Source organism: Ctenocephalides felis, unplaced genomic scaffold, assembly GCF_003426905.1.
Source record: "Ctenocephalides felis isolate EL2017-DRISC unplaced genomic scaffold, ASM342690v1 CF-g0.4_SCAFFOLD_00845, whole genome shotgun sequence".
NCBI classification, from domain to species: domain Eukaryota; kingdom Metazoa; phylum Arthropoda; class Insecta; order Siphonaptera; family Pulicidae; genus Ctenocephalides; species Ctenocephalides felis.
This window is the reverse complement of record NW_020536999.1, coordinates 58,791,810-58,818,052: the sequence shown is the minus strand read 5'-3', so window position 1 is coordinate 58,818,052 and position 26,243 is coordinate 58,791,810. Positions and strand designations below refer to the sequence as shown.

Here is a 26,243-nt window from a genome sequence, read left to right as displayed (position 1 = left end):
TAAAGGAAAATTTAATTCATGTATCATTTAATACATTTTGCTTTATTTCAGAACTCTGCTAGAACTCGGTGCTTCTCCAAATTATCGAGATTGTAAAGGTCTGACGCCTTTATATGCCTCGGTTTCACACAAAACAGATCCTGCCATATGCGAAGCCTTACTTCACGACCATGCGACGATAGGGGCCAAAGATCTACAAGGATGGCAAGAAGTTCACCAGGTGAGGAAATATAAGAATTGTATGAATGACAAGTTTATGGACCGAAAGATATTAACAGTATCTGGTGAATTAAGGATCTGCCAAAAAACAAGATTTTGACTTGCCTTTGTCTGTTAATAAAATTTTCAACTGTGATGCAACTATTGATTTTTAAATTCTCTGCTTCTTTTCCCCAGGCATGCCGAAATGGTTTGGTTCAGCATCTTGAGCATCTGTTAGCTTATGGGGCCGACATGGACGCCAGGAATGCCTCTGGGAATGCCCCCTTACATGTTTGTGCCGTGAATGCAAGAGATGCATGCGCACGACTTTTGCTGTTCAGGGGGGCTCGAAGACAAGCCTTGAATTATTCAAGTCAAACTCCGTATCAGGTCAGAATTGAAATATTTATGTTAGTTCAGACTTCTCATTTTTGTAACAATGTAATTCATTTCTCAAAGTAATGTAATAAAATTAGTCTATATTTTCTGACCTCATTTAAAATGTTCTAATAAAACGTAAAAAGATTTCATAGTCAATTTTTATTGCTCATCTCAAATAAAATAATATAATATTAGAAAAAAAATAATATGAATTGAAGAAACTAATACGCAACGTTATATAATTAGTGATGAAAATAAGTTATTACTACATAATTTATCAGTTATATTTAATAAAATCAAACGTAGACAATAATCATCAATGCTATACATGGTTATGAAAATAGATTTGTTGTTCATTATATTTCGTTGTAACTTAAAGAAGTGACAGACAATTTGCTTCAAATTTTTATTAATTTAAAAAGCTTCATCATTGACCATGCCTTTGAATTAGTATTAATAATTAAATAATCTAAGACTAACAATAAGTTATAGATAAGGATCTAAGCATAGATTAGGAAAGGAGTAATATATAGAGAACAAAAGGAGACAATTCATTCATCATATTTGTCATTAGTTTGTTGTAAGTTTGAAAAAGAATGGAATTCTTCAGATATAATATAGAAACTTGCCCTTAATTGAATAGATGAAACTTTTAACATTTGATTCACAATTTGGCCCGATTCTGCCGTAAAATAAACCAATGTTATGGCAAGGGCATCCTACGTAGCGCTACGCTCGTGTAGCTTCATATAAAACGGTACTAAAAACTGTCAAATGCTATGTGGTTGCTGTGCAGTTAGGCAATTTTGGATAGAAAACCTAACCTAGAAAACGCACAAAAACGATGTTATCATAACTGGATCTTCGTGGTGTGGTTTAATAACGTACAGATGAAGTTGCATTTTATGTGTACAACGCCTTACTGCACAGATAATACATAACATTTTGACCATTTTATAGTTTTTAGTACCATTTATATGAACGTTCGAGAATAGCACTCCATAACATAGCCTTGCCATAGCATTGGTCTAGCAGAATCAGCCCCTTTTAATAATCCAGATATTTATTGCCAATAATTATTTATATTATTCTGATTTGCAAATTTAGGAATATTATTTTATTAAAAAAATCAGACAAAATACTTGCAACAAATGAAATTACCAATTATTACATGTTGTTCTATATTCAATTTGAGTTATTTTATGGAAAAATATTAAAAATAATTGATGTTTTTAGTGGAAGAATAGATAGAAAGTTGAATATCAATGAATTTATAAAAATAAAGTAATATAATATAGTGGTAATTTTTATAAATAAAGACATGTTTTTTTATAGAACCTAATAAAGTTAGGCGCAATCTATCAACTAATTTTAGCAGAAAATTATTAATAATTGTTGTTTTAAAAATTTCAGGTTGCAGTGATTGCTGGAAATATGGAACTGGCTGAAGTAATCAGAAATTACAGCAACCAAGATATCGGTGAGTAATTAAATTTTTATCATTTTTATTTTTTTTTAATAATTTTTTTTATAACTGGGCATGTCAAAGTAGATGGAACGTGTAAATGTAGATTTTTGTACCATATGAAAGACAATTTTTTACTCATATTAGCAATTTCAAAATACAGCTGTACTAAAAGAACAAAAATATTAAACTTTCAAGATATTCTACTAGAATCTGATTATCAATTCTTATGGTACAAAACTAAAATAGATGTCTTCTGTTATAATTCCTGATTTTTAGTTTTTTTTTTAACAATTAGATAGCATGTGTGTTAAATGTGCCTCCTAGACGTATAGTGACAGAGTAGTGATTAGTTGTTAGATGTAGTGTTGAATCTTGATGCAAATTTAAATTTTTATTAAATTTTTAAAGAAATGCTCATAAGTCAATGTTAGAGCATGAATTGTTTTTAAAAATTATATACATTGCGCGCTTTGGCATAGATTTACTAAAAAAAATGCGAAGAGTGACCAAATTGCTGAGAAACTGAAGGTAAAGTTCAAAGAAATATTAGAAATTTTAGATGTTATAACAACACATTTTTTTCACAGGCGATTTAACAATTTTTTCCACAGATTGATGTTAAATTATTAAATGATATTAGTTAATAATTTTAGTGTTGTTTATTCTCATTCATTTTGATATTATGTGAATATTTTTATTTTTATATCACATTGATGTTCACATATGCACTAAATCATCAATAACTATAAAACATTGAATTTATTTGTTAGGATTGATAAACTGCTGTTAATAATAATGAAATTCGATGATGAACACATCTTTATTATTAAAATTGTTCTCAACATGCTACAAATCATTTTGAATTTTTGTTCGTTATTTATGAAAAAACTTGCTTAACTATAAACATTTATACACTGAAATGCTTTTCATAGTATTAATTTCATAATAATAATTATCGAGTTATTTCTACATATATGACGTTTTCAGTTTTTGTGTAATTTTTTGCATTGCTTATTTGTTGTTTAAAAGTAAAATATTTTAAATACTATAATATTGTTATTTGAGACAAAAATTATTATTATTTTAATAAATGTCATCCATTTAATTATCAATCCATTAATTATTCAGTAATATTTAGTTATCATTAACTCTGTCACTTATCGTTTTTACACATTATTTAGTATTATTATTGTATCCATATTTTCCCATAATCACTTATAATTTGTTTTATCTTTAGTCCTAAGTATTTACATTTATTGAGTGGTGTGTTTGTTTCTGAGTATTTTAGGAAGTATAATATCTCAATAATACTTAATATTATTTTTAAAGGTATATCTGAATTGCCATACTCGTTTAACCCAAATTAAATAAACTATGATTTTATTGCCGAAGTCAATTTAAAAATGGTGTCTTTGTGCGTAGCCTTGTGGTACACCACAAGTCATGTTGAGTCAGAATAAAAAACTCTAAATATATGTGCGATGCGATATTATCCAATTATCTTGATCATTTTTTCGCGTTACAACTATTCATTATATTATAAGAAACCTTGATTCTTACATTTTTTAAATATATGAGATATATGGAATAATATTTGTGTAAATTAATAACTTCAAAAATTTATAGTTAACATAATAGACTCTGCATGAAAATAAAATGTTTTGACATAAAATTGGCAAAAGAGAATATTTTTATGATTTATCCAACAAGATGACGCCTCGGTTTAGAATTCACTTTATAAAAAAAAATTAATGAATCATTTAAATAGTGGCTTTGCATTGGCATTTGATATAATTAAAAGCTAATTTATGTTTTGATATTCTATTTTTTGTATCATGGTGGTATTGAAAAAATTATTTTTGATCTCTATTTCATATACATATGTATCTCTTCTCAATACAAAGTTGCAAGCTGAAAAGCGTAATGCAATCTTTAAATAACTACAGGATTACTTTAAGTTACACATATTTCATGACTCACTAAACAATAAATGTTCAAAACATTTTACTTTCCCAATTACATACATCTTTGTATATATATACATATATCGCTCTATATGTGTATTGTTCGAACCAAATTAGGAAAAAAGCGTAGGTTTAACACATAATTTGAATAATGTTCACTTTTATTTTTTCTTCCTTGCAAACGGTTCAAGATCGAACGATTATAGGTCATTTGCCTTTTGATGTCAAAGAAATATCAGTACGATGTAAAAGATACATTTTAGTGTTCCTGAACATGGAAAAAAATTACTTTTGTTTTTTTTTTTATAAAGTAATGTTTATTATAATAATATAATTAATATGAATTTTCAGAGAAGGTAAAATATTTTGATCTGATCGTGATTAAAAAATTTAAGAAATATGTATTTGGGGCGTTTTTAATTAATGAATATAATGTGATATACAGTTTGAGGCCATTTAGTTTTAATTGTTTTTTTTTACAAATCTAAAACAATATTTCTATATAAGTAATTTATACTTACTTTAAAGTTTGCAAGGTTTTAGGTAATTGAATTCTAATTGTTTCTTTTATAAGCTCAAAATCATTTTATCTGCAGCAAATTTTGCAACAATATTTTGCAATACTTCAGGCTATTACTTTATGAGGTCTTCATTGTTTTCCTTAAAATTTGAAAGCCTTATTACAATTTGTACTTACTTTAACTTTTAACATCTTTTGCAGTGTTTTAGGTTAATAAAGTCTGATCGAGATCAAATAGTTATTCAAAAACGTAACGAAGTCTTACTTCTTACGAAGTGTCGTACTTTTTTCCTTATATTAGAAATAAATCTGATATGAACAACTATGAATGTCACGTTTGATATTGAATGGTAATTGTGAAAACAGTCATTAGTTATTTGTATTGCCAATCGATAAAATAAATTTAACTATTAAGACAATAAAATCAAAATGATTTCCCTAATATAGTGATCCTGTTTACCAGGCGAATAAAATATAAATTATTAAATGTAAATCCACCATTTACTCAAAAACTATAGTACCATTCCGAGGACCTCCTCGATACAATCCAAAGCGCCGATCAGCAGCATGGGGTCCAGGAGGCACCCCTCTGCTTTCACCGTCTTCACCAGAGCCTCCAGGAGGAGGCCATCTTTCGCCCCCTTTGCAACCTTCTCCGGAACCTTCGATGGTGGGAACTATGCCTAGAAATTATCAATACCATGCAAATTCTGTCACGTATGTACCAGGAGGCACCATGCCGTATCATCATGGATTTCCAAGAAGCGCGTTTCATTTCGAAAGGGGCTCTCCGGACCCGAGTACTGACAGGCCGTTCAGTTCGGCCAGTTCAAGTTTGGGGTCTGATAGGAGCCATGAGGATGATGTTAGCTTGATTACAGGTCAGTGGGACTTTACACTTTATCAATTAGTTTGATGATATGCGCTATATTTGTTTGTTTATTAGAAATACTATATAAATTGTGAACAAATGAAGACATGTGTTCGTCTTGGTGTTTTTGTCCAGAATCAGAGTGAATTTGATTTTGGAAATCGATTATGATGTTAATGATAGATCGATTTTTAATTTGGATGTTTTCTTTGTTTTTGTTTATTAACACAATGTAGATCAATAGACATATAAGCAATTTGTTACGTGGTATAAATAGCTTTAAACAAAAACGAATTTTATAGAACAGAATAAATTAGGGTCATCTAATTGCTTCTTTTTATTTTGTACCCTTCTGTTCGGAAGTAAATCTTCAAGTCAAACACTTCTTAATACTTTTTTTATAATATGTTAAATTAAAAATAAATCAGATTGATCAATTGTACTTTCTTCCTCAAATATGATTTTTCACCTCGGTTTCTGCCAAAAGGAATTCACCATAATAAATTTACTCTGCAATGGGTAAATATTTGAACGACTTATGAAGAGATATTTGACCAAAATTTCCTTCATTTATTTTGATGATTTATTCTAGTAATTGTAAGATATTAAATTGTTTTTGTGTAAATAAGTTTATTATGATTCCACATGCACATGCAAGCTATTGATTCCAGTTGATGTTAAATAGTTTATGATAGAATATTTAGCGATTTGTTAATAAAGCAAATTACCATAATCAAATTCACTCTGTCGTAACTAAATATTTTTTGATGAGAATTATTCTTAGTTATTTGTTAATCATTGGACTCAGTAATTAATGATTACTGTAGCAATATTTTTTTGTAAATAAGGGGGCATATACATCCATTAATCACGTGAGGTTTTTAGGGGGAGGAGTATAGTAAAAAATCACGAAATATCACGGGGGGGGGGGCGAGGGGTATAGTAAGATATCACGTGTATTTATTTTTTAACTATTTTTTTAAAAAAGTTCAAACATTTTCAAAAAAAAAATCAAAAATGTTAGATTTTTCACTAACTAAAAATACACTTGATGTTTGGCGGGCGAGGGGGTGGTTAATTTTGAATATCACCAAGCATCACCAAGGGGGAGGGGGGCCCAAAAATGCTTAAAAACTCGATTACGTGATTAATGGACGCCCCCTAAGTTTATCCAAAAGTCCTGTATACAAGTAAGTCATAGATTCCAGTAGACAAGTAGAAGCTAAAATTTTGAATAGTAGATATTGAAAATGATTTTTGCATTATGTTGGTTTTGTAAAATATTCAAGTCAACAATTTTAGCCTGACTTTCCCTCCTTCACTTTTTTGCCAAAATCAATTTTACCATGATCAAATTTATTTTGCAATGATTTCGCATGAGGTTTCGACTATTTTTGTGATTAATTATTAGCTACTGATTAATTATTACGGTAGAAATCTTTTCTGTAAATAAGTTTCTCCAAGAGCCCAGTAATACGTAAGTCGTTAAAATGTGAAATAATTTATAGAAGCATTTTTAGCATCATGTTGTTCTGTGAAACGATCACCTTAAAGCATTCTCCAGAAAGAAGATAAATCTCATTAATAACTAATAAAAAAAATCTAGTAAATAATAAAACGAAGTATGTGAAAGGACATACTCTGTACAGAGTAATTGTATCAATTCATATATCTATCAATTTGTAAGTACAAATTTATTTTTCTAATACCGATTTCTAATTTTCTAATAGCGATTTCTACCAATCATGTAGAAAAGTTCTCCAACAAATAACATATATTTATTAAATATGGCGGCATGAAAAATTAAATACTTGATGCATTCCTTGTGCATGTTTTAATTTTTTCAGTAATTTTTTTATCAATCAATCTATGTATTTGAATTGTGCTAGATTATCCAGTCATTACTATTAATTTATTATGTTGTACGTGTCCGTTTATTTAGATAGCTATTGTAGCCTTGCTAAGAATGTGTTTTGAAATCTATTTAGCTTTGAATGTTTGCATAGTGGATTTACGCATGATACAGGGCTAAAAAATAATAAATTGCATTTTTGATAACTTAATAAATATTTGTATGTTATTATATGTCATAGTATTATTTGCCCTAATGTCGTACATTTTCATATAAAGATTGTATGATAGATTGTTAGAAAATTAGTTTTTACACTGACATACATTCAACCAATGTATGCAAAATGCTACTAATTTCGGGAATCCCACAATTTAACGTCAAACCGAAACGGGGTGATAGTAGTGCTATTGATCCTAACTGTCCTGAAAATATGAGCAAAGAAAATCTTACGTTGTTTGAAAGTTATGAGCTTTCAGGAGCAACCTTAGAGCTTTGGTAAATGATAACCATTTTTTGGTTATTGTGGTTAATTTTTATTAATTTTGTTTATTTAATCTTTGCAACCGTTACAATGCGTGAATAACATTTCTCGAACCACGGTAAAAATATTAACACAATTGTCCTAAGTTTTCAAGAATCGAGACTTTTCCTTGAACTATAAATTTATAATTTTTAAACCTTTCCACTTGCTAAACGCAGAATTAATACGTATTTTGTCGCCAGAGCGGCAACATCTGAGTGGAAAGGGTTAAATTCAACTTGCTTTGAGAGACCCTACTTTAAAAAAAAAGTACTAAAGTAAAAAGTAACATCATAACTAATGGCTAACGGCTAACGCTAATTAATATTTTTTTGCCATTATTTTTGCAAAAAATTAGCATTTAATTTTGAATTTCTATCTCAATTTCTCGGTTTGTATAAGATTATAAAACCCTGTTATATTATTGTGTGTGGCAATATTTCGTAACAGAGACTACTTGTTAAAATTTTATGACAAGAACGGCCCAGCCCTACACAACAATGCAGTTATCTGGTTTATTATTTATTGTGTCACACTCTCATATACGATTATAGAAATATTACTTTATATATATATATATATATATATATATATATATATTATATATATATATATATATATATATTTATTAGGGTGGTCCTTAAAATGGTCATTTTCGAATTTCCTTGCTCCCAGGGGCTCAAATGGTTCCAAATTGATAAAAAACAATTCTCTGAAAGTTTTAACTCTTAATATTAACTTTTAGATAGCGCGCAATTCAATCAAAGTTTTGTATGGAAATAGCATGGAAAATTTTTCAAAAATTTAAAAAATGTTTTTTAGATGTAATTTAGCGAACAAATGAATGAATAAAACTCATTCATATTTTTCCTAGTATGCAGCTTTTATACGTCATTGAACTTGTAATATTAATAACAAATAAGAATCAATTGATTTGTGTTTAGATAGTACAAATTTATTAAGTAAACCTATAGTGTCATCCTCTAGTTACCCTCCTCCTTGAAGAACACCTGCTAGCTATGTCATTTTTCTTGTGTGGACTCTGCATACATATATACGTGTGGTTTTTGAAGGAAATAAACGAAATAATTAATTTTATTTATAGTTCTTATGTTTTTCCCGGTAAATAGCAAAAACCAGAATATCAAATTTAAAGGGATTTAACGAAATAATCGCTACATTATTCAACCCGTGCAAAATATAAATTTTATCCGTACATACTACAAAGGTATCACTGTATATAACCTGGATCTGGTACTTCGTTAGAAATGTTTATCAGAAGAGTTGAAATAACTAAACTAAAATAACTAATATAATTTATCTCGCGTAAAGTTGCTTTTTTAAACATAATTCTTCCCGCAGGGTAAGTTATAGTAATCGCAAAAAAATCGAAAATGAAAATTTTTGCATATCTTTACGTTTTAGAGGTTTCTGAACATGTTGGCATACCTTGGAAAAAATGTATGTATGTGTGTGTATGTTTGTGTGCGGATATTAATAAGGAAACGTGTTGGTTAGTTTTTGGCACAGGCTGGTCGACCCGTTTCGAAGATACGGGACAAAAAGTGCCAAAAACAGTAACTCAGTTTTTAAGAGAACGGAGCGTCCGATTTTAATAATTCAAAAAACATTTTATTTGTATTGATTTTTTGGCCGGTTTCGGAGATCTAGTAAAAAAAGAAAAAAAAAAGCCATTTGGCGATCAAAAATGATCATTAGACATATGCACATCAAACTATCAGATATTATGTATATGGCGATTTTAATGATGTGTATCAATTTTGTTTATATTTCTATGGGTTCCGTAGCATCGTTTGTCTGTTAGACAGCGACGCGGCGCTTACGCGCTTTGATAGTGCGACTCTATGCAGCTAAAGCAGTTATTGCTTTGAAAAAATCTTCAAAATTTCCAAAATATTTCAAAATAAAAAATTCATAAGTTTTTGTTCCAAAAATTCAAAATTTTTCAAAAATCTATTTTTTTCAAAATTTAAAAAAAACTTATCTTTTTTAAAAAAAATAATTTTGGGTACGGGAAGTTTTAGCAATTTGCCTAAATGCACGATGCCTTATACCACTAATTTACTTTCTAGTTTAGATCTTTGTCATGGTAGAAGTTCAGATGCTCTTTTTTACCCGCCCACATGTAAGCTTATTGTATAGGATATATAAAAAACGGTTGAAAACAATTAAATAATGTCTACTTAAGAATTATATTAAGGCCCCGTAAACAAAAAAACAATACTTTTGTTGTCGATTTTTAAATATGGCTATACCCCTGATAACAACTTTGTAATAATTAATGTGAGGACTGGTTATAGATCTTTTGTTCTCTACTTTCAGATATTGTTGCTAACAAATTCCTAACTTTACTTGTTTTAGAGATATCGGTGGTGGACCTTTTTACCAGCGGACCTTTAAGCCCCGCTCTGCCCTATTTATTTCGACGCGTTGTTAAATAATTAACATTAAATACATAACATATGTACGTATGTACATATATATGTATTTTGTACATGTATATATTTTTTTCAATCATTTATTCGCATAAAAATTATCAACGTACGAAGTGTAGGTAGGTAGGTAGAAGGGACCATAAAATTTTCTTTACATGTGACTCCGCAACCTACTACTGCATCTCTTGTCAGTTCTGTCCGCTAATTGTTGCGAAATGCACGCGCACACTTGAAATAATATATAATTGCAAATACAAAAACGAAAAAAATCATTAAGTTGTATTTAATCGGTAAAAAAAATAAAAATTACATTAACTCAGAATCAAGGTTTAATAATCGCACTAATTAATCAACGTCGCGAATACGTGGTTATAAACGTTTTTTGAAAGTGATCTGCTTTATTTAAATGTGATGTTAGTGAAATGATTTAATGGGATATCAGCATCGATTAATTAAAAAAAATTAATGCTTAATAGTTTTTTTTCCTACGCCTATATACTTTGTCACCTTCTTCAGTGATTTTTCTAAATAATTCAAAACTAAATTATATATATATTTCATTTTTAATTTGATTTTATTTAAAGTGTATTTAATGTAGACTTTATGTTTAGTATTTACTTGGTTATTTACCTTCCAACGTTTCGAAGATTCACATTTTCTACTTCTTTAGGCAATTCTTAAATTGAAGGAAAATTTATAATTATAAATGTATTAATACATTCGTGATAGTGGAAATATTTGACTGCATATTTCATTAGAATAGATATAATTGTAATTCTAATAGCAATTATATTTATTAAAGATATAATATTATTTTTGGATTTATTTACCGACTTTATAAAGCCATCCGCTAAAATATTTTTAAAACAATTCTTTAAATATTAACGATGGAAAAGTCAACATCGATACATGGTGATAGTGAAAATATTTGACTATTTAATTAGAATAATATAATTGTAATTCTAATAATAATTTTTATTAAAGATATCCGGGTACAATATTAATTTATAGATTTATTTTTCGACGCTATCCACAAAAACATTTCAAAATGAATTTCACAGATTTTCTAAAGAAGATTCACATTTTCCTTTTCTTTAGCAATGTTTAAATTCATAATACATGGTACATGGTGTTAGTGGAAATATTTGTCTGCATATTTTATTAGTTTATTTTAACTTTTTTCATTTTATATTCAATGTATTGCATTTTTTGTTTTTTTTTTTGTATTTTTTTTTCCTCATATCAATTTTGTAAATAAGACATTAAAGTCTTGATTAACAAAAATAAATTGTAACAAAAAAAATATTTCATTAGAATAATATAATTCTAATTCTAATAGTAATAACTTTCATTAAAGATATCCGGGTTTACTATTAAATTTTAGCTTCAATAGAAAGCTATCCGCTACAATATTTTCATTTTTTTTTTTAGATATTTGCTATGGAAAGGTCAACATTGATAAAACTAGATTTGATCGTCTAATTATTAATTATTGATCGAACCTTGCATAATATGATTTGTAGGATTATCCCATAGTACAAATATTTCCCTATTTTATCGAAGACTTTTTGAAGATTCGCATTTTCTTCTTCTTTAGGCAATGCTTAAATTCATAATATATCGTACATGGTGTTAGTGGAAATATTTGACTGTATATTTTTTTGAATAAAATAATTCTAATGCTAATAGTAATAATATTGATTGAAGATATCTGGGTTCAGTATTAATTTTTAGATTTATTTTTCGACTTTTTGAAGCTATCCATTAAAACATTTTCAAACAAGTTCTTAGATATTGGTGATGGAAAAGTCAACATCGATAAAATTAGATGCCTCAAATTATCAATCGAACCTTGCATAATCTAGTTCGCATTATTAACCTATTGTACAAATATTTTCCTTTCTTTTTCGAAGACTTTTTGAAAATTCACATTTTCTCCTTCTTTAGGCAATGCTTATAATGATTTAAAATTCCTAATACATGGTAATAATGTAAATATTTGACTGCATATTTCATTGAAATAATATAACTAGCGTAAGCGCGGCGTCGCTGTCTAACGGGTAAACATTGATACGGAACCCATTGGAAAATAAACAAAATTTATACTTATTGTTAAAATCTCTATAAAATATCTGAAAATTTGATGTGCATATGTCTAATGATCATTTTTGACCGCCAAATGGCATTTTTTTTTACTTTTTTCGTTAGATCTCCGAAACCGCTAGACCTGCCTTTATGAAAATTTGATCAATTCTTTATCTTGTCAATACAAGTAAAATGTTTTTTGAATTGTTAAATCGGACGCTCCGTTCTCTTAAAAACTGAGTTACCGTTTCCGGCACTTTTTGCCCGTATCTCCGAAACGGCTAGACTTGCCTTCGCCAAAAACTAATCAGCACGTCTCCTTATCAATACGAATCGAATGTTTTTTGAATTATTCAAATCGGTTGATCCGTGTTCCCGAAATCGTCGACGAAAATTTGTATCCGCACATACATACACACACGCACACACACACACACACACACACACATACACACACACATACATCCATTTTTTCTAAGGTATGCCAAAATGTTCAGAAACCTCTGAAACGTAAAGATATATAAAAATTTTCATTTTCGATTTTTTTGCGATTACTATAACTTACCCTACGGGAAGTTAATAATTATAATTCTAATAATAATAATATTCATTAAAGATATTCGGGTTTAGTGTAAAATTTTAGATTTATTTTCCGACTTTTTGAAGATTTGCATTTCCACTACCTTCTTCAGGGTTTACTTAAACCTGTATTATTACTTTTGAATTATTAGCAAATTTGTCTTGTATTATTTTTTAAGTTTGTTTAAACCGATTCAAAGTGACCATATTAGAAATATTTTAAAGCAGTATTTAGCAATATAAATATTATATCTAACCGAAAAAAATGATATCCGGGGTTAGTAATAATTTTTAAATGTTATTTTCCGGCATTTCGAAGATTTGCATTGCCACCGTAAACTTAAACTTTTATTATTACTTTTGAATTATTAGATTTGCGTTGTATTCTTTTGTAACTTTGTTCAAATCGATTTATAGTACCCATAGGAAAAATAATTTAAAGCAGTATTTAGTAATACTATTAGAATTTTTATTTTTCCACACGGTTTAGAAATTTGACTTGCTTCTCATTTATGAAGAATGCTTTCAATGATTGAAAATTAAAATTTAATTAAAAAAAGCAATAACTGCGAGCATAGCTTTTATCATTATTAATTTATTTTTCTAAGATAATTAATCTATATTTTTCGTTTAGTTCCGAAATTACTTACTGTTCAGGGATTTGCTTTGATAGTGAAAATGGTTTAAAATTATTAGACGTATCAGCATCCCATTTAATTAGAAAATACGTTTTAAATACTATTTCTATTTTTATGTTTTATACGTTTTGATAGCTATATGTGAACTAAAATAAACTAATTTATTAAATCATTCTCTCGTCTCTCAATTATTTTACGGTTTTAATTAAAATCAACTGCATTTTGCAATTTTCCTGCATTTTTATATTATTTCTGCTTTGTGAAGCCAATAGCCCAGAGCAAATTTAATCATCATTTAATTATTAATTAAACAATTTGTTATAACAAGTGTATAGTGGTGAAACTCAAATAACAAAATCCAGTGTTATTTATACGTTGGTGTGATTAAATAGTTTTTTTTAATATATAATAACTTATTTTGAAGAATTGGAAAAAATGTTTGACAACTTTAGCGATTTCTCAGTGCACAAAAATAATTCCTACAGAATGAAGGATGGGACTGTCATAAACTTTATTGTGTTCCAGTTTTTCCTGAGTCAGTATTTTGTTTTTAATATAATTTTATATTGATATTTTTATTTATTTTCGAATAAAATAGATATTAATTGAATTGGTGTAATACTTGGTCATAAATCATTTGTACGGTTACTTATTGGTTTATTTTGAATATGACTAAAAAGTTAGAAAAATAAAATTATTAATAAAATATTAGAAAAATAAAATTATTAATGTTGTTGATTTTGTTATAGAATCAAAAATAACTAACCAATTCTTACATTACTGAAATATTTATATAAAATGATTAAAATTACAAAAATTTTAAATTCTTATAACTTTTGAAAAATAAAAAACACATTACAATTTTAAATAAATTTTGAACGTTGCTGCTTTTCACAGAGATAGTTAATTAAAGAAATATATTTTAATTAGTATATTATTCATTATGATTAAAAATAAAAAACAGCTCTATTTATTTTAAATAATATTTTAATTTATAAATATTAAAAGCATTCAATTTACCATGGAATTGTTATAAAAACAATAATAGCTAACACAGTTTTATACTTTTGAAATGCAATTTATGAATAAACTAATTTATAACTCCACAAATTATGCAAACATTTGTATAAAATGAACGTTACAGCTTTTAATAAAATTTAAGAAAAATTGTATAATAATATAATGTAATTAATAATGTCAGTATATGATTAAAAATTTGGAAAAATAAAACCAACATTATTAATTTTGAATGATACTCCAATTTACAAAAAATTAAATTGTTATAAAAATAAAAATAATTAACAAAGTTTTATTCTTTTGAAATGTAATTCACGAATAAGCTAATTTATAATTTCAAAAATTGTGCAATTTTCTCCACCAAACTTTAAATTTGAACGTTTGAGCTTTTAATAAAATTTAATAAAATATAAATATTGAACTAGATTAAAAATTGATGAAAAGCAAAATCAATATAAAAATAAAATATTATTTATATATATATCATATTCTATATATCATATTATTGTTTTTGAACTGCTGACATGTTTATATACCTACATGCTTTTTTTGACATGTTTTCCTGAATCAATATCGGTACTCGTTGAAGTAAAAAGTGGAAATATTTCTTAGATATTTAATCTGAAAAAAAAAGATTAATTACTATTGAAGATGCAATGATAAATGAACTTCGGAAACGTCCTGCTATAGATATGAATATTACAAATGAAAACAAATAGGAAACAGCTTTTTTTAAATCATGGTATGAGTAGAATAAAAATTTATATAAATATAAAAATTATTCAGATATCAACATATAGTAAGATATAAGTTATATATATCGTATCCACTTATAAATAAATGAAATTATCTCACAAAGGAACTAGTTACCGTATATATATTTTCTGCCATGCAAACTAGTTCTCCACCACACATACTTCAATACGAAATAATAACATATCATTTCATATGCTAATTCAAATACGTGTAGGTTGAGAGCTGGTTACCCTATTTTTAAAACAAATCTCATAGTAATTGTGAATTATTTGGTCAATTTGGTATCAATCTTTCAAGACCTTTTTTTAAGTCTAATTTTTGTGAACTGGAATCGTGCAGACCTTTTTATGTAATGATTTCAACGCAGTTTTGTACGTTAAATTATATCTAATTGTTTTCTTTATGTTTCTGTTTTGGCAGTGCTTTGTAACCTTTGTAACGTATTGATAATTTGCCTTTTCTTCTTAAATACAATATTCCAAAGCTGTTTAAATTATTTTTGATTTTTTCTTTCAAGCCAAAAACATTCTATTCTATCTCAATTGTTCGAGTTATTCTATTTTTTCTTTTATCGAATTTGGCAGTAGACTCCACTTTTAAAATGTGAATTCAACCCAATTTTCTTTTTATGCAAATTTGGTCTTACAGTGTTTTTTACCAGCTTTTCTCAGTATTTCCTTTTTTCTCTTTCTATTCAATACAATTCTTCAAGGCTGTTCAAGTTATTTCTTATGGTTTTTTGATGTTATGTGTTAAATCTATAAGAACATAAGATTTATAAATCATCAATTTTATTCAAGCCGGGTTATAGTTTGCTAGGGAGCAGAATGATACCGGCCAAAAATTTAGCATGTTTTTTGCAAATATGGTTTTCTTTCTCAACTTTAATTAGGTACTAACTTCTGATTTTATATCAAGAAATTTTATATTTACAAATATAAATATTTACAAATTTCACATGTTTTGCTCGTGGTATTCTCTTTTTTTGGACCCAACCACAAATTATGCATAATGTTTTTATTTTTATTATAAATATGTATTAAAAAACAATTATTAATTTCTAATAAAAATTACGTACTTCCTTAAAAATACTGTAAATCCATTTAAATTACCTTTGTTTGGTATCATTTACAACAAATATACTTTTTTACGCAAAAGAAGAAATCATCTACATTTTATTAAATATTATTTTAATTGCAAATTATGAAAAACTCTACAATGCCAGCTCTCTGATTAAATATATACATATATTCATATGGAAAAGCTCAGTATTATACTTATTATGCAGAAGCCGATATGCAAAGTGATTCCTGCGTACAAAAAATTGAGATAGAGCCGGATTTAGAAAAAAAATACAGAAGATACAGTGCAGGGTGAAGTCGAATAATGAGAACCAAGAATAATAATCTATTTTTCTATAAATAATAATTTACAATCTCTTTCAACTTCTTTCCGACTTCCTATTTTCACAGTACGGATGTAATTTTTCTAAATTGATATACTGAATATTATTAATTATTATTTATAATCATGAAAAAAAGTGTGATAGCTAATTGTGACACTATAACAATACAATGAACTACTGACTAATGATACAAAAACCGGCAATTTCTCACGATATCATTAAAGTATTGAGAAATTGTCTATTATTCAGAAGTAGGAAGGAAATCCGTTACGACTTGGGCAGATGGATGTATAATGATTTAATTAGTTATGAAATTGAAAGTTTTGATAGTAATTGAATAATGCAATACGCACAATGTTTCTGACATGAATACACAGTTTTAAATAACCAACAAATTTATTCTTTAGACAAATCTGGTGGTGAAGGCAGTGAATCTTCAGGAGTTGGTACTGCTGGTTCAGATTTTGTGGTTGCTACCACCAACGGCAGTTCCAATAACGGTGCAGGAAATGTTGGTTCCAATTCAAATGGAGGAGGAAGTATGGCCACATTTGATAGCGGAACGACAGTGGTTTGCTTGGAACCCTATTGTCCGCCTCCGTCCATGAGTGGACATCTGGTTTTGCAGAGAGGAGAAGTCATTGAAGGTAATTGAGTAATATAATAATATCCATAAAATCCATACACCATAAAATTTGTATGGTACACACAACGAGCACTGGATGACAGGTACAGTAAGGTGGATGCTTTTGGTGTTTTCAATGCTTATATGTAATTAAAAATATTAAAGAAATGGTTTTATAGACTATACTGTAAATGCCAACAGACCTGTTGCTAAAAGGTTAGAAACATTTACTTAATTAGGAAACAAGATCTAGCCATTTCTTTTTAGTTTGTAATCTATTTTAGAGGTTTAGTAATTTTTTTTTGTGCTTCTAAAACAAATTTATTCCAGCAGTCAATTGTACCTTTATCTCAAAACTCGAAATATTGAAATCTTTAATCTATGTATATTACTCCATTCCAGTGACTGCAACGACCGATTGCGGATTGCTGGAAGGAGTTACTAGAGCTGGTGCAGTTGGTTTGTTTCCGGCGCATTGTGTTCAGGAGGTCAGACTGCGCCACTCGTCAACAAGTAATCAGCCTCAAACCCATTCCGGTGGAGGACATCATCATCAGGAGAGACACTATAGTGCTACAGCTCCACGGATTAAGAAAACGTTAGTAATATAATATGACTGCAATAATATTTTAAGTTTGTTTTTACCAGATAAATATGTAGAACAGTTTTTGTTATTGGTGATATTGATACCTTAGCATTATAAATTGCATAAGTTGAAAGTGATGATGTCTTGTTCAACTTTTAAATTTTGATCTTAAAAGGCGTCTATTAGAGCCGAATGTGCAAAACTTATGAGTTCTAGTTATATTGAATACGTAAAAATAAAAATGGGCATTATAGTGAATACTCAATCGATAGGTTACGATGAAATTTAATCACCTTATAAGTCATCACCTAGTTAAGTCATTTCCGATTTTTTTAATTTCAGCAACAATTCTCCCGGAACACCATCAAACAACTACACACCTAGAGATGTGGTTTTGCACCGAGCCAGACGAGGTTTTGGATTTGTTTTACGTGGTGCCAAAGCATCGTCGCCTCTGATGGCTCTCAGACCCTCTGAACGATGTCCAGCTCTTCAATACTTGGACGATGTAGACCCCGGCGGCGCTGCTGATATGGCAGGATTGAAACCTGGAGATTTCTTACTTGCGGTAATAAAATATACCTACCTATTTCTGTTTTTAAACGAATTTCAAATAATTCTACTAAATTATAGCCAGCTGCAGTTTCATTTTCAATATTTTCTACGATTTAGATAAACGGTACCGATGTCAGCGCTGCATCTCACGAACGGGTCGTCGAACTGATCCGTGCTTCTGGCGAACTTGTCCAGATGACTGTGGTATCTGCTCCGGCAAGTCACAACCCTGGACCTGGTGCATTCGACGAACCCGATATGGGTGGAGTTGATATGAATGGCAGTGGAGGAAATCCATATCACCAATCTATGAGACAACATTTTGCAACGTTACCGAGAAAGGTAAAAATAGTCTTTATTTTACGCATTCAATTTTTATCATTTGCCAAATCAGTCTTTACTATAACATTTGAGTCATATTTTGTAATATGATTTTATAATACATACTAGTATTAGGTGATCTTTGTACTCTTACAAAAAACCTTTAAGTCGATAATAACACTGATAATTTCACACATTTATCAGGCTGGTGCGGGAATATTTCCTGGACAAACTGGCTCGGGTACTTTAGGGCGCGGCGGTCCGGCTCCTGCACCACCTCGGCGTGACCCTCGAACAACTTTAAGCGTGGGTCGAGCGAGGGCTAAGAGCATGGTAGCAGGTTTAGGTACAAAAAAAACAGAAGATTTAGTGACCTAAAATTTATCAACTCAATAATATAAATAATTTATTTTAGAAGGAGGTGGTGAAAAATCATCTGATGATTTGGATTCTACTGGAATATCGACGACGAAATCGAGTTCTGCCGAGTCTGTGCAGGTAAAGAATTTTGGATAAAATACAGAAATATACATTTTTTCTCAATATTATATCAATACATTTTTTCATAGATGTCTCCTCACTTATCTCGTTCCGATGGCAACCATTCCACATTCGCGTATTCTCAGCACGACAGTCCAGCCAGACATAGCATAAACCAGAGCACATCCGAATACGGCAGCCCAGGAGGTAATAGTAACCAGAATCCGAACCAGCCTAGAACTGCTAGTATACGGCAGAGACCTTGTTCAAGTAGAATTACTGCTGCAGAATTGGAAGAATTGTTCCAACGTCAACAGAGTTCAACGACTGGTAGTGGAAACAGGTCAGTCAGCATAATACATCATATAACATATAATTTTAGTTAAACAATAACCGTTCTTAATCGATATAATTTTTCTAATTTGGTAATTTATCAGCATTAATTTGTTTTTGATTTATATTTGTCTACGATCAATGCAAATCATCTACTATTTTGACTTGTTTTCCAGAATATCGACAATGATGTGCAGTTCTCGGTTCCAATCTGGAATGGATCAAAGCCCACCAGGATCTCCAGCTAAACCTAGAGTATACGCTAGTGTTGCTGAAATGAAACGTAAAGGAAAGGTAATCAATAATTTTATATTAATTTTTATCCAACTCCTTCGAAAATATAAATCAATAAAACATTATTTTTTAGGCATCTATTAGAGCCAAGGCGGTAGCTGTACCTAGAGTAGAACTGCTCCATAGAGATTTTCACAGCACACCAGATTTAGCAGGGTTAGTTGAAGAGTTGTTTGAGTATTATACAATTCAAATTATATACATTAACTAATGATAATAAATCATTTATAACAGTAAACCGCTGGGTTCACCAGTTGCATCCAGTCTAAGTGCATCTGGTAGCTTAATTGGATCAAATAAATTGCCCAGTAATTCCTGGGGGACATGGAGTGTCAGTAGAGCCCGCCATCGCAGTGTCGAAGATGTCCAACATGCTGCAGGTATTTGTCACTCTATAGTGCTATTGCATAAGAATGAAATCATAATATATTTGCTAATTTTTACTATTTATAGGTGCTAGACAATTACCTCCCCCGACTCATCCTCCACCACCGCCTCCAACAACTGGTCAACTAGTTGCTGTTGATGTTTCTAGAGGCAAATCGGAATTGGATCAGACGTCAGGAAATACCACCAAAGGTTCGAAATTGACCTTATTGAATAACTATTTTGGTGTAAATAATTATATCAACAATTGTAGCTTATTAATGTTTTGATTATTAGCCCAAGAAAGCATTCCAAACAGCAGTGAAGTATCTGGAGATCCAAATGCAGTAATGTCAAGTTTTAGACCTGCAACTAGTGCCAAATTATATGCATCTCCACAAGATATTAGAGCTGTAGGGTATAGAGCAAAACAGCAAGAGCAATCAAGCAATAGAAATCAAGTAAGACTAATAGATTAATATTAAGATTTTGAAACTGAATGAATTAATTTTCATCATGCTCATTCATTATTTTTGCAGGTCCGAAAATCTCAAAGTATGCGTGATACCAGCCAGTCGTCGACATCAGTTCAGGACAACGCTGTGCAGCAACAAAATCAGCAAACTTCAAATCCTTATGCGCAACCTATCAGAAAGAATAGCATAAATAATGTAAGTCGTATATGGTAAAAGTCCAGTATACAGGAAAAATTAGTAACCAAGATTGATGATTTAACTTGTATTTCAATATTTAAGGGATTTTTGGTTAAATGAAAACGCAATTTGATATTAATATTAATAAGCAGTATTACCAAATCTATAGCCTATCAATTTTTATTTAGAAGAAAATATTAGAAGTCCAAAAACTGATAGTGATGATAGTGAGATGTTGTACCAGGATTTGGAATAAAAATTCTAAATACATTAATAATTGTATATTAGCGTCTGGTTACAGAATATTGAATACATAAATAGATTAAATCAATTTTTTAGACTGCAACTCTGCCTCCACCGATACCAGAGCCCGATTACAGTATGAGTGAATCTGATGAGGAGCAAATGCAAGGGAGGATCAGGTCCAACACTAATCCAAATCTGCAAAGTAATAGAATAGGGGTCACAATTCCCGTTTCGGGAGACAGGACACACGTGCAGAGAATCAAAGTTACACATGGAGATAATAATACTATTATTAATACAGGTTGGTACTTAACAATTAACTGGTATGAAATAAATTGTTTGGATTTTTTTTTATACTAGTATGCATTATCTATGTTGCTTTGCTCTTGCCATATAATTGTCTACAGGAAAACATAAATAGTTTATTAAAGTAGCTATAAATGTTATTAAATGCCGCACTAAATAAATTTTCTTGGAAATACATAAGTATATTTTTATACGCATAATAAAATATTTGGAGCTGAAATAGTTTAGCACAATTTTTATTGAAAATTATTAAGTAATTCTATTTAACATTTTGATGTTACGGCTTGATCTTCAAACAAAAACTAGCCTGTGGTTTCAAAAAGTTGCCACAAAAATGAAACTGAAAGTTTCAATATATGTCAAAACGATTTTGTTAATAATTTATTACTTTATAGAATCACAACAACGAATAATACCATCAAATAATACTCCTAATGTTCAAGTCAAATCTCAAACCAATGGTGGAACTAACGGTAATGGATCAGCTAGCGAGACGAGTGGTAACAGCAATACAAGGTATTTTTTATAAAACCAATTAATAAAATATTTGTTATTAAATATTCAGAATTTTTTATCATCCAATATCAATCATTTCGTATTTATTTTTACAGTGGTTCCAGTACAAATTCAACTTCTCTCGCTCATTCATTCTCAGTGGACGAGATACAGAAAATAAGGACGCGTCTTAAATGTTCGAAGTCATATCCAGATGATTTCCTAGAACAAAAAGATAATCCTGGAGATGGAGAACAACAGGATGGTGCCAATAACGACACCAATGTCACGAGAAATGAAACGGCCGGAGATAATTCTTCTAGCGGCGTCAGTTCAGACCAAGAAGGAGCTGATATAAATAGTAAAGGTAAAAAGAATTTAATTATACTATTTAATACTATAATAAAAATAAATATTAGTAGAACTCTCAGCGCCTTATAATTTTATCAATTCTGTTTTGTCAATTTTTAGGTAAATTTCCAGATATAAACAAGCAACAACATGACAAGAAGTCTACTGCTCCAACAAAATTGGGAACTAATACAGTTTCTCAATTGCGGCAACAACATCAACTAGAAATAAATGGAGGCATTCAGTCTAATTTAGGATTTTCCAAAACTATGCAGAGGCATAATAGTCTGACCAGAAAGCAGGCTAACTCGATTGCTCTGGCCCGGAATCAGGGAAGTAAAACGCTTGGCAGATCGGCAGCAGAAAGACTAGGTAAAGGAAATTAAATTATAAACATTATTATTTTCTTAAGAAGAAGTTTTTTTCATCAATGGATTTTTAGAATCCCATGTGTTAATTTTATGTTTTCTGGACGTTTCACGTAATTCTGAATTGTTTGTAAAAAATTAGAAAGGCACTCGAGAAAGACTATTGTTGGTCCAAGCTATTTCTTTGTAATTGGCAGAAGTATAATCTTCTTTGTCCATGTTTTAGGAATTGCTTTGGTCAGTTTTTGGTAAAGATCGTCCTGCCCGTTTCTTTGTAATTAAATATCGAACTTCATAGTCTGAAATAACATATTAAAATATTATAGGCCTAGGATAAGCGGTTGAACTATAAAAATTCATCAAAGTTTGAGTTTTATGCGGAATCGGAATCTATGCCGAAGCACTATGGTGTTTTGTATTTAGCTACTGATTACAGTTTACGTTCACACTCAAATAAAATACATTTTTAGAACTCGAAATGGATTAAATTAAATGTGTTAAACAAATTAATTTATTTCATACAGGTACTGATAAAGTATGTTTCAAAGATATAAAATAAATGTTTTTAATGAAAGCGAAATCTTTATACTTGAAATAAATAATTGAACATTTTGCTTAGACAGCTATTACGTCACTCAATAAGTCTGTATGATAACACATAGATGATGTAGTTATGTAATCATCGATATGATTTGTAGGAAGTAACAACTTTAAGTAACCGACGATTAGTTTACAAAAGTTACAGAGGTTCAAGTGACGATACTTTTGAGTTTTTTGAAACCATGAATTCAAAGCAAATTTGAGGTTTGATATATCATTGCTTTTTGATGGGTAAAAATACCATTGCTGCCAAAGTATCTCTTGATAAGTGTTATCTGGAGTGTGCCAAATCGAGGCAAATGGTGGAGAAGTTGTTTGCTGATTTTAATCGTGAACACTGATGACGCTGAACGCTCTGAAAGGCCAATTGAGGTTACACGGAAAATACCAAAAAAGAACACCGAAACGTTTTGGAAAACCGAAAAATAGAATTGTCTGAGATAGTTGTCACGAATATTTGGATAGAAAAAATCCCTGTGCTAAATGGGTGCCGCGCGAACTCACATTTGACCAAAAACATAACGAGTTTAAGATTCGTAAGAGTATTTGGCACAGTCTCAATTGAAACAAAACTGAGTCTTTGCATCATAATACCACCATATTTATAACCTGCCTTCATCACTACAACCCGGAGTTGAATAGACGATTATTTAGCCGAGTGGACTAGACATGATGACGAGAAAAAATGCAAATAATCTGCTGGCTAGATTATAGCGTCAGCTTTTTGGGATTCGTGAGTAATGTCTTCATCAATATAATAGTATAATGTTATTGGAACATTTGAAGATTGAAATCGAAAAAACAGTCCCATTTGAACATCATGCTGCTCTATCAGGACAACGCACCAGGTCACAAATCCGTGAAAACAATGACCAAAACAAAAACATGAATTGGGTTTCGAATTGATTCACCACTCACTATATTCTCTAGATCTGTTCTCCAGCGTCCATATCCTGTTCTCCGATCTCAAAAGGATGCTCGTTCTGAATAAATTTTTGCCAAGTGATGAGATGATAGCTGAATTTTGTGGCATAGTACAAATCGTACTATAAAAATGGTTTCGAAAAGTTCGAAGTTTACTATAATCGGTATATCGTCTTCGAAGAAAACTATATTGAGTAAAAAAGAATTTTGGCAAAAAATTGGTTTTTCTTAGTTATCCTACGGACTTTTTGAGTGAAGTGATAATTCTTATTATTGTTGATAAAGTTGATTATTTACACGTATTTGCATGATTACGCAACTTGCCTTCTTTCGCTTATTACCTATCTGATTGTCCATAATGTAGCCATTATTTAGAAAAGTTTAAGAATACTTGTTCAACTATTTTGTTAATCATCAAAATTGGTTTTACTTAATTCTTTAAAATTTTATCGCTGTTATTTTTTTACTTAGAACTTGACCAAATATTACTATAGTTATATAATGCTAATAAATATTCAATTTTTCTAGGTATTGAGCAAACAACAGAATCATCCACCACCAAGCACCGCCAATTCGGCAACAAACTCTATCCCGATTCAAATCTCATAACAACATCATCACGACAAGCAGTATCATTAGCACGCCTGCCACCACCTGCAGAAGAAAACCTGACTTCTAACGTTTCGACACAGAATTCAAATGCTTCATCAGAAGTAGCCGAAGACACATTTGTGCCTCCTCCACCAGAATTCGTAGGTGGAGCGAGTGATAGAGTTCTAGCACCGCCTCCTCAGTTTTCGGACGCCCAAGGCAAAGTTAGGATTGTTGGAGCAGTTCCTAAGAATGGCAGATTAGGACATCACTAATGGAGAAAAGTTGATGTTGAGAACAATGGTGTGAGTGAATCAGAATTGGTAATATGACTCTAGAATATAAGTACCAAACTTGTTGGTAAGTTGCTTATTCTTACTTGGATGTAAAGATTGTTTACTGTTTATGTAATTATTATAAATGTAGAAATCGAAAAAGAATCTAGAAATCTTTGTTTAATCGGTCATACAATATTTTTTTCGATTTCTACTTTATATCGACTGAATTTCGATTTTGTCGAGTGTTTTGTGCAATATCTTTGGACGTGATATTTGGAATTTGCTTAAAATTAGAAAAAGTGGTGCCAAAATTAAACTACGTTTGCATAGAGTTTTGGAAGGCTTAGGTGAATATTTATATAAACTATTTATATGCAGATGAGTGATCAAGCATTTTTAGTAATAAAAATAGGACGTTTTGCTTTGAATCATAAACGATGATATGGAACTGAAAAAATTAGTATACTTAAGCTGCTAATTAAGCTTATGTTAAAATTAGTCGCTAAATAAATACGTTGTTTGTTTATTTAAGTATATACAGAAAATTGAAGGGATTTGTGTAACAAATGAGTGTAATGAAGAATTCTCGATTAATATTAACCTATTATTGATCAAACAAATGTTTTGATCGATTAAGTATGGTTAAGAAGAACCTGATTACAGTACTTTTATATGTATTAAACCATGCGGTACAAGACGTATTCATCTTCAATGTCAATTCTAATATTTCTGCATCTGTGAGGATATTCAATGAGACAAGAAAATTAAGGCTGCTCTGGTGTAAATCAGAAATGTACTCGGCACAATTCTCAAATAATTGTAGGCCCAACATTTAGTTTTTGTTTGGTGAATTTTCTTAAACATTATCCATATTGATTCAGATAGATGATCCGTACTTTAACTATTAATAACTTTACAAAATTATTCCTAACATTTGTGTTATATTTTCTCGGCAAGTCCTGATATAAATCATAAATGTATGATTAGTGAAATTATAATGATTTTTCAACAAATATTCGTACACTTTTTAAAAATTTTATAAGTGCTGCAGTTGCAAAACTTAAAATAAAAAATGTTGACCAATAATAATAAAAATAGTTACTGATGAAAACTTGGGTGTTTCATATGATTTATACATTGACTCAAAAATGAGTGAAT

General features: G+C 29.9%; 1 protein-coding gene across 1 annotated transcript; it reads left to right on the top strand.

Moving 5' to 3' along the window:
* Positions 1-51: 51 nt before the first annotated feature.
* On the top strand, positions 52-26,034 carry LOC113364006 (the record flags this gene model as incomplete). The annotated part of the gene is given in 22 exon segments (XM_026606467.1): positions 52-220; positions 397-591; positions 1,996-2,062; positions 5,053-5,415; positions 17,121-17,360; positions 17,741-17,936; positions 18,267-18,492; positions 18,597-18,821; positions 19,005-19,146; positions 19,216-19,298; positions 19,370-19,623; positions 19,790-19,907; positions 19,981-20,063; positions 20,142-20,287; positions 20,361-20,486; positions 20,571-20,734; positions 20,813-20,944; positions 21,266-21,473; positions 21,874-21,994; positions 22,090-22,340; positions 22,445-22,696; positions 24,745-26,034. Coding segments are annotated over 22 exon segments (4,099 nt in total), but the record flags the coding sequence as incomplete, so codon positions are not given.
* Positions 26,035-26,243: the final 209 nt, after the last annotated feature.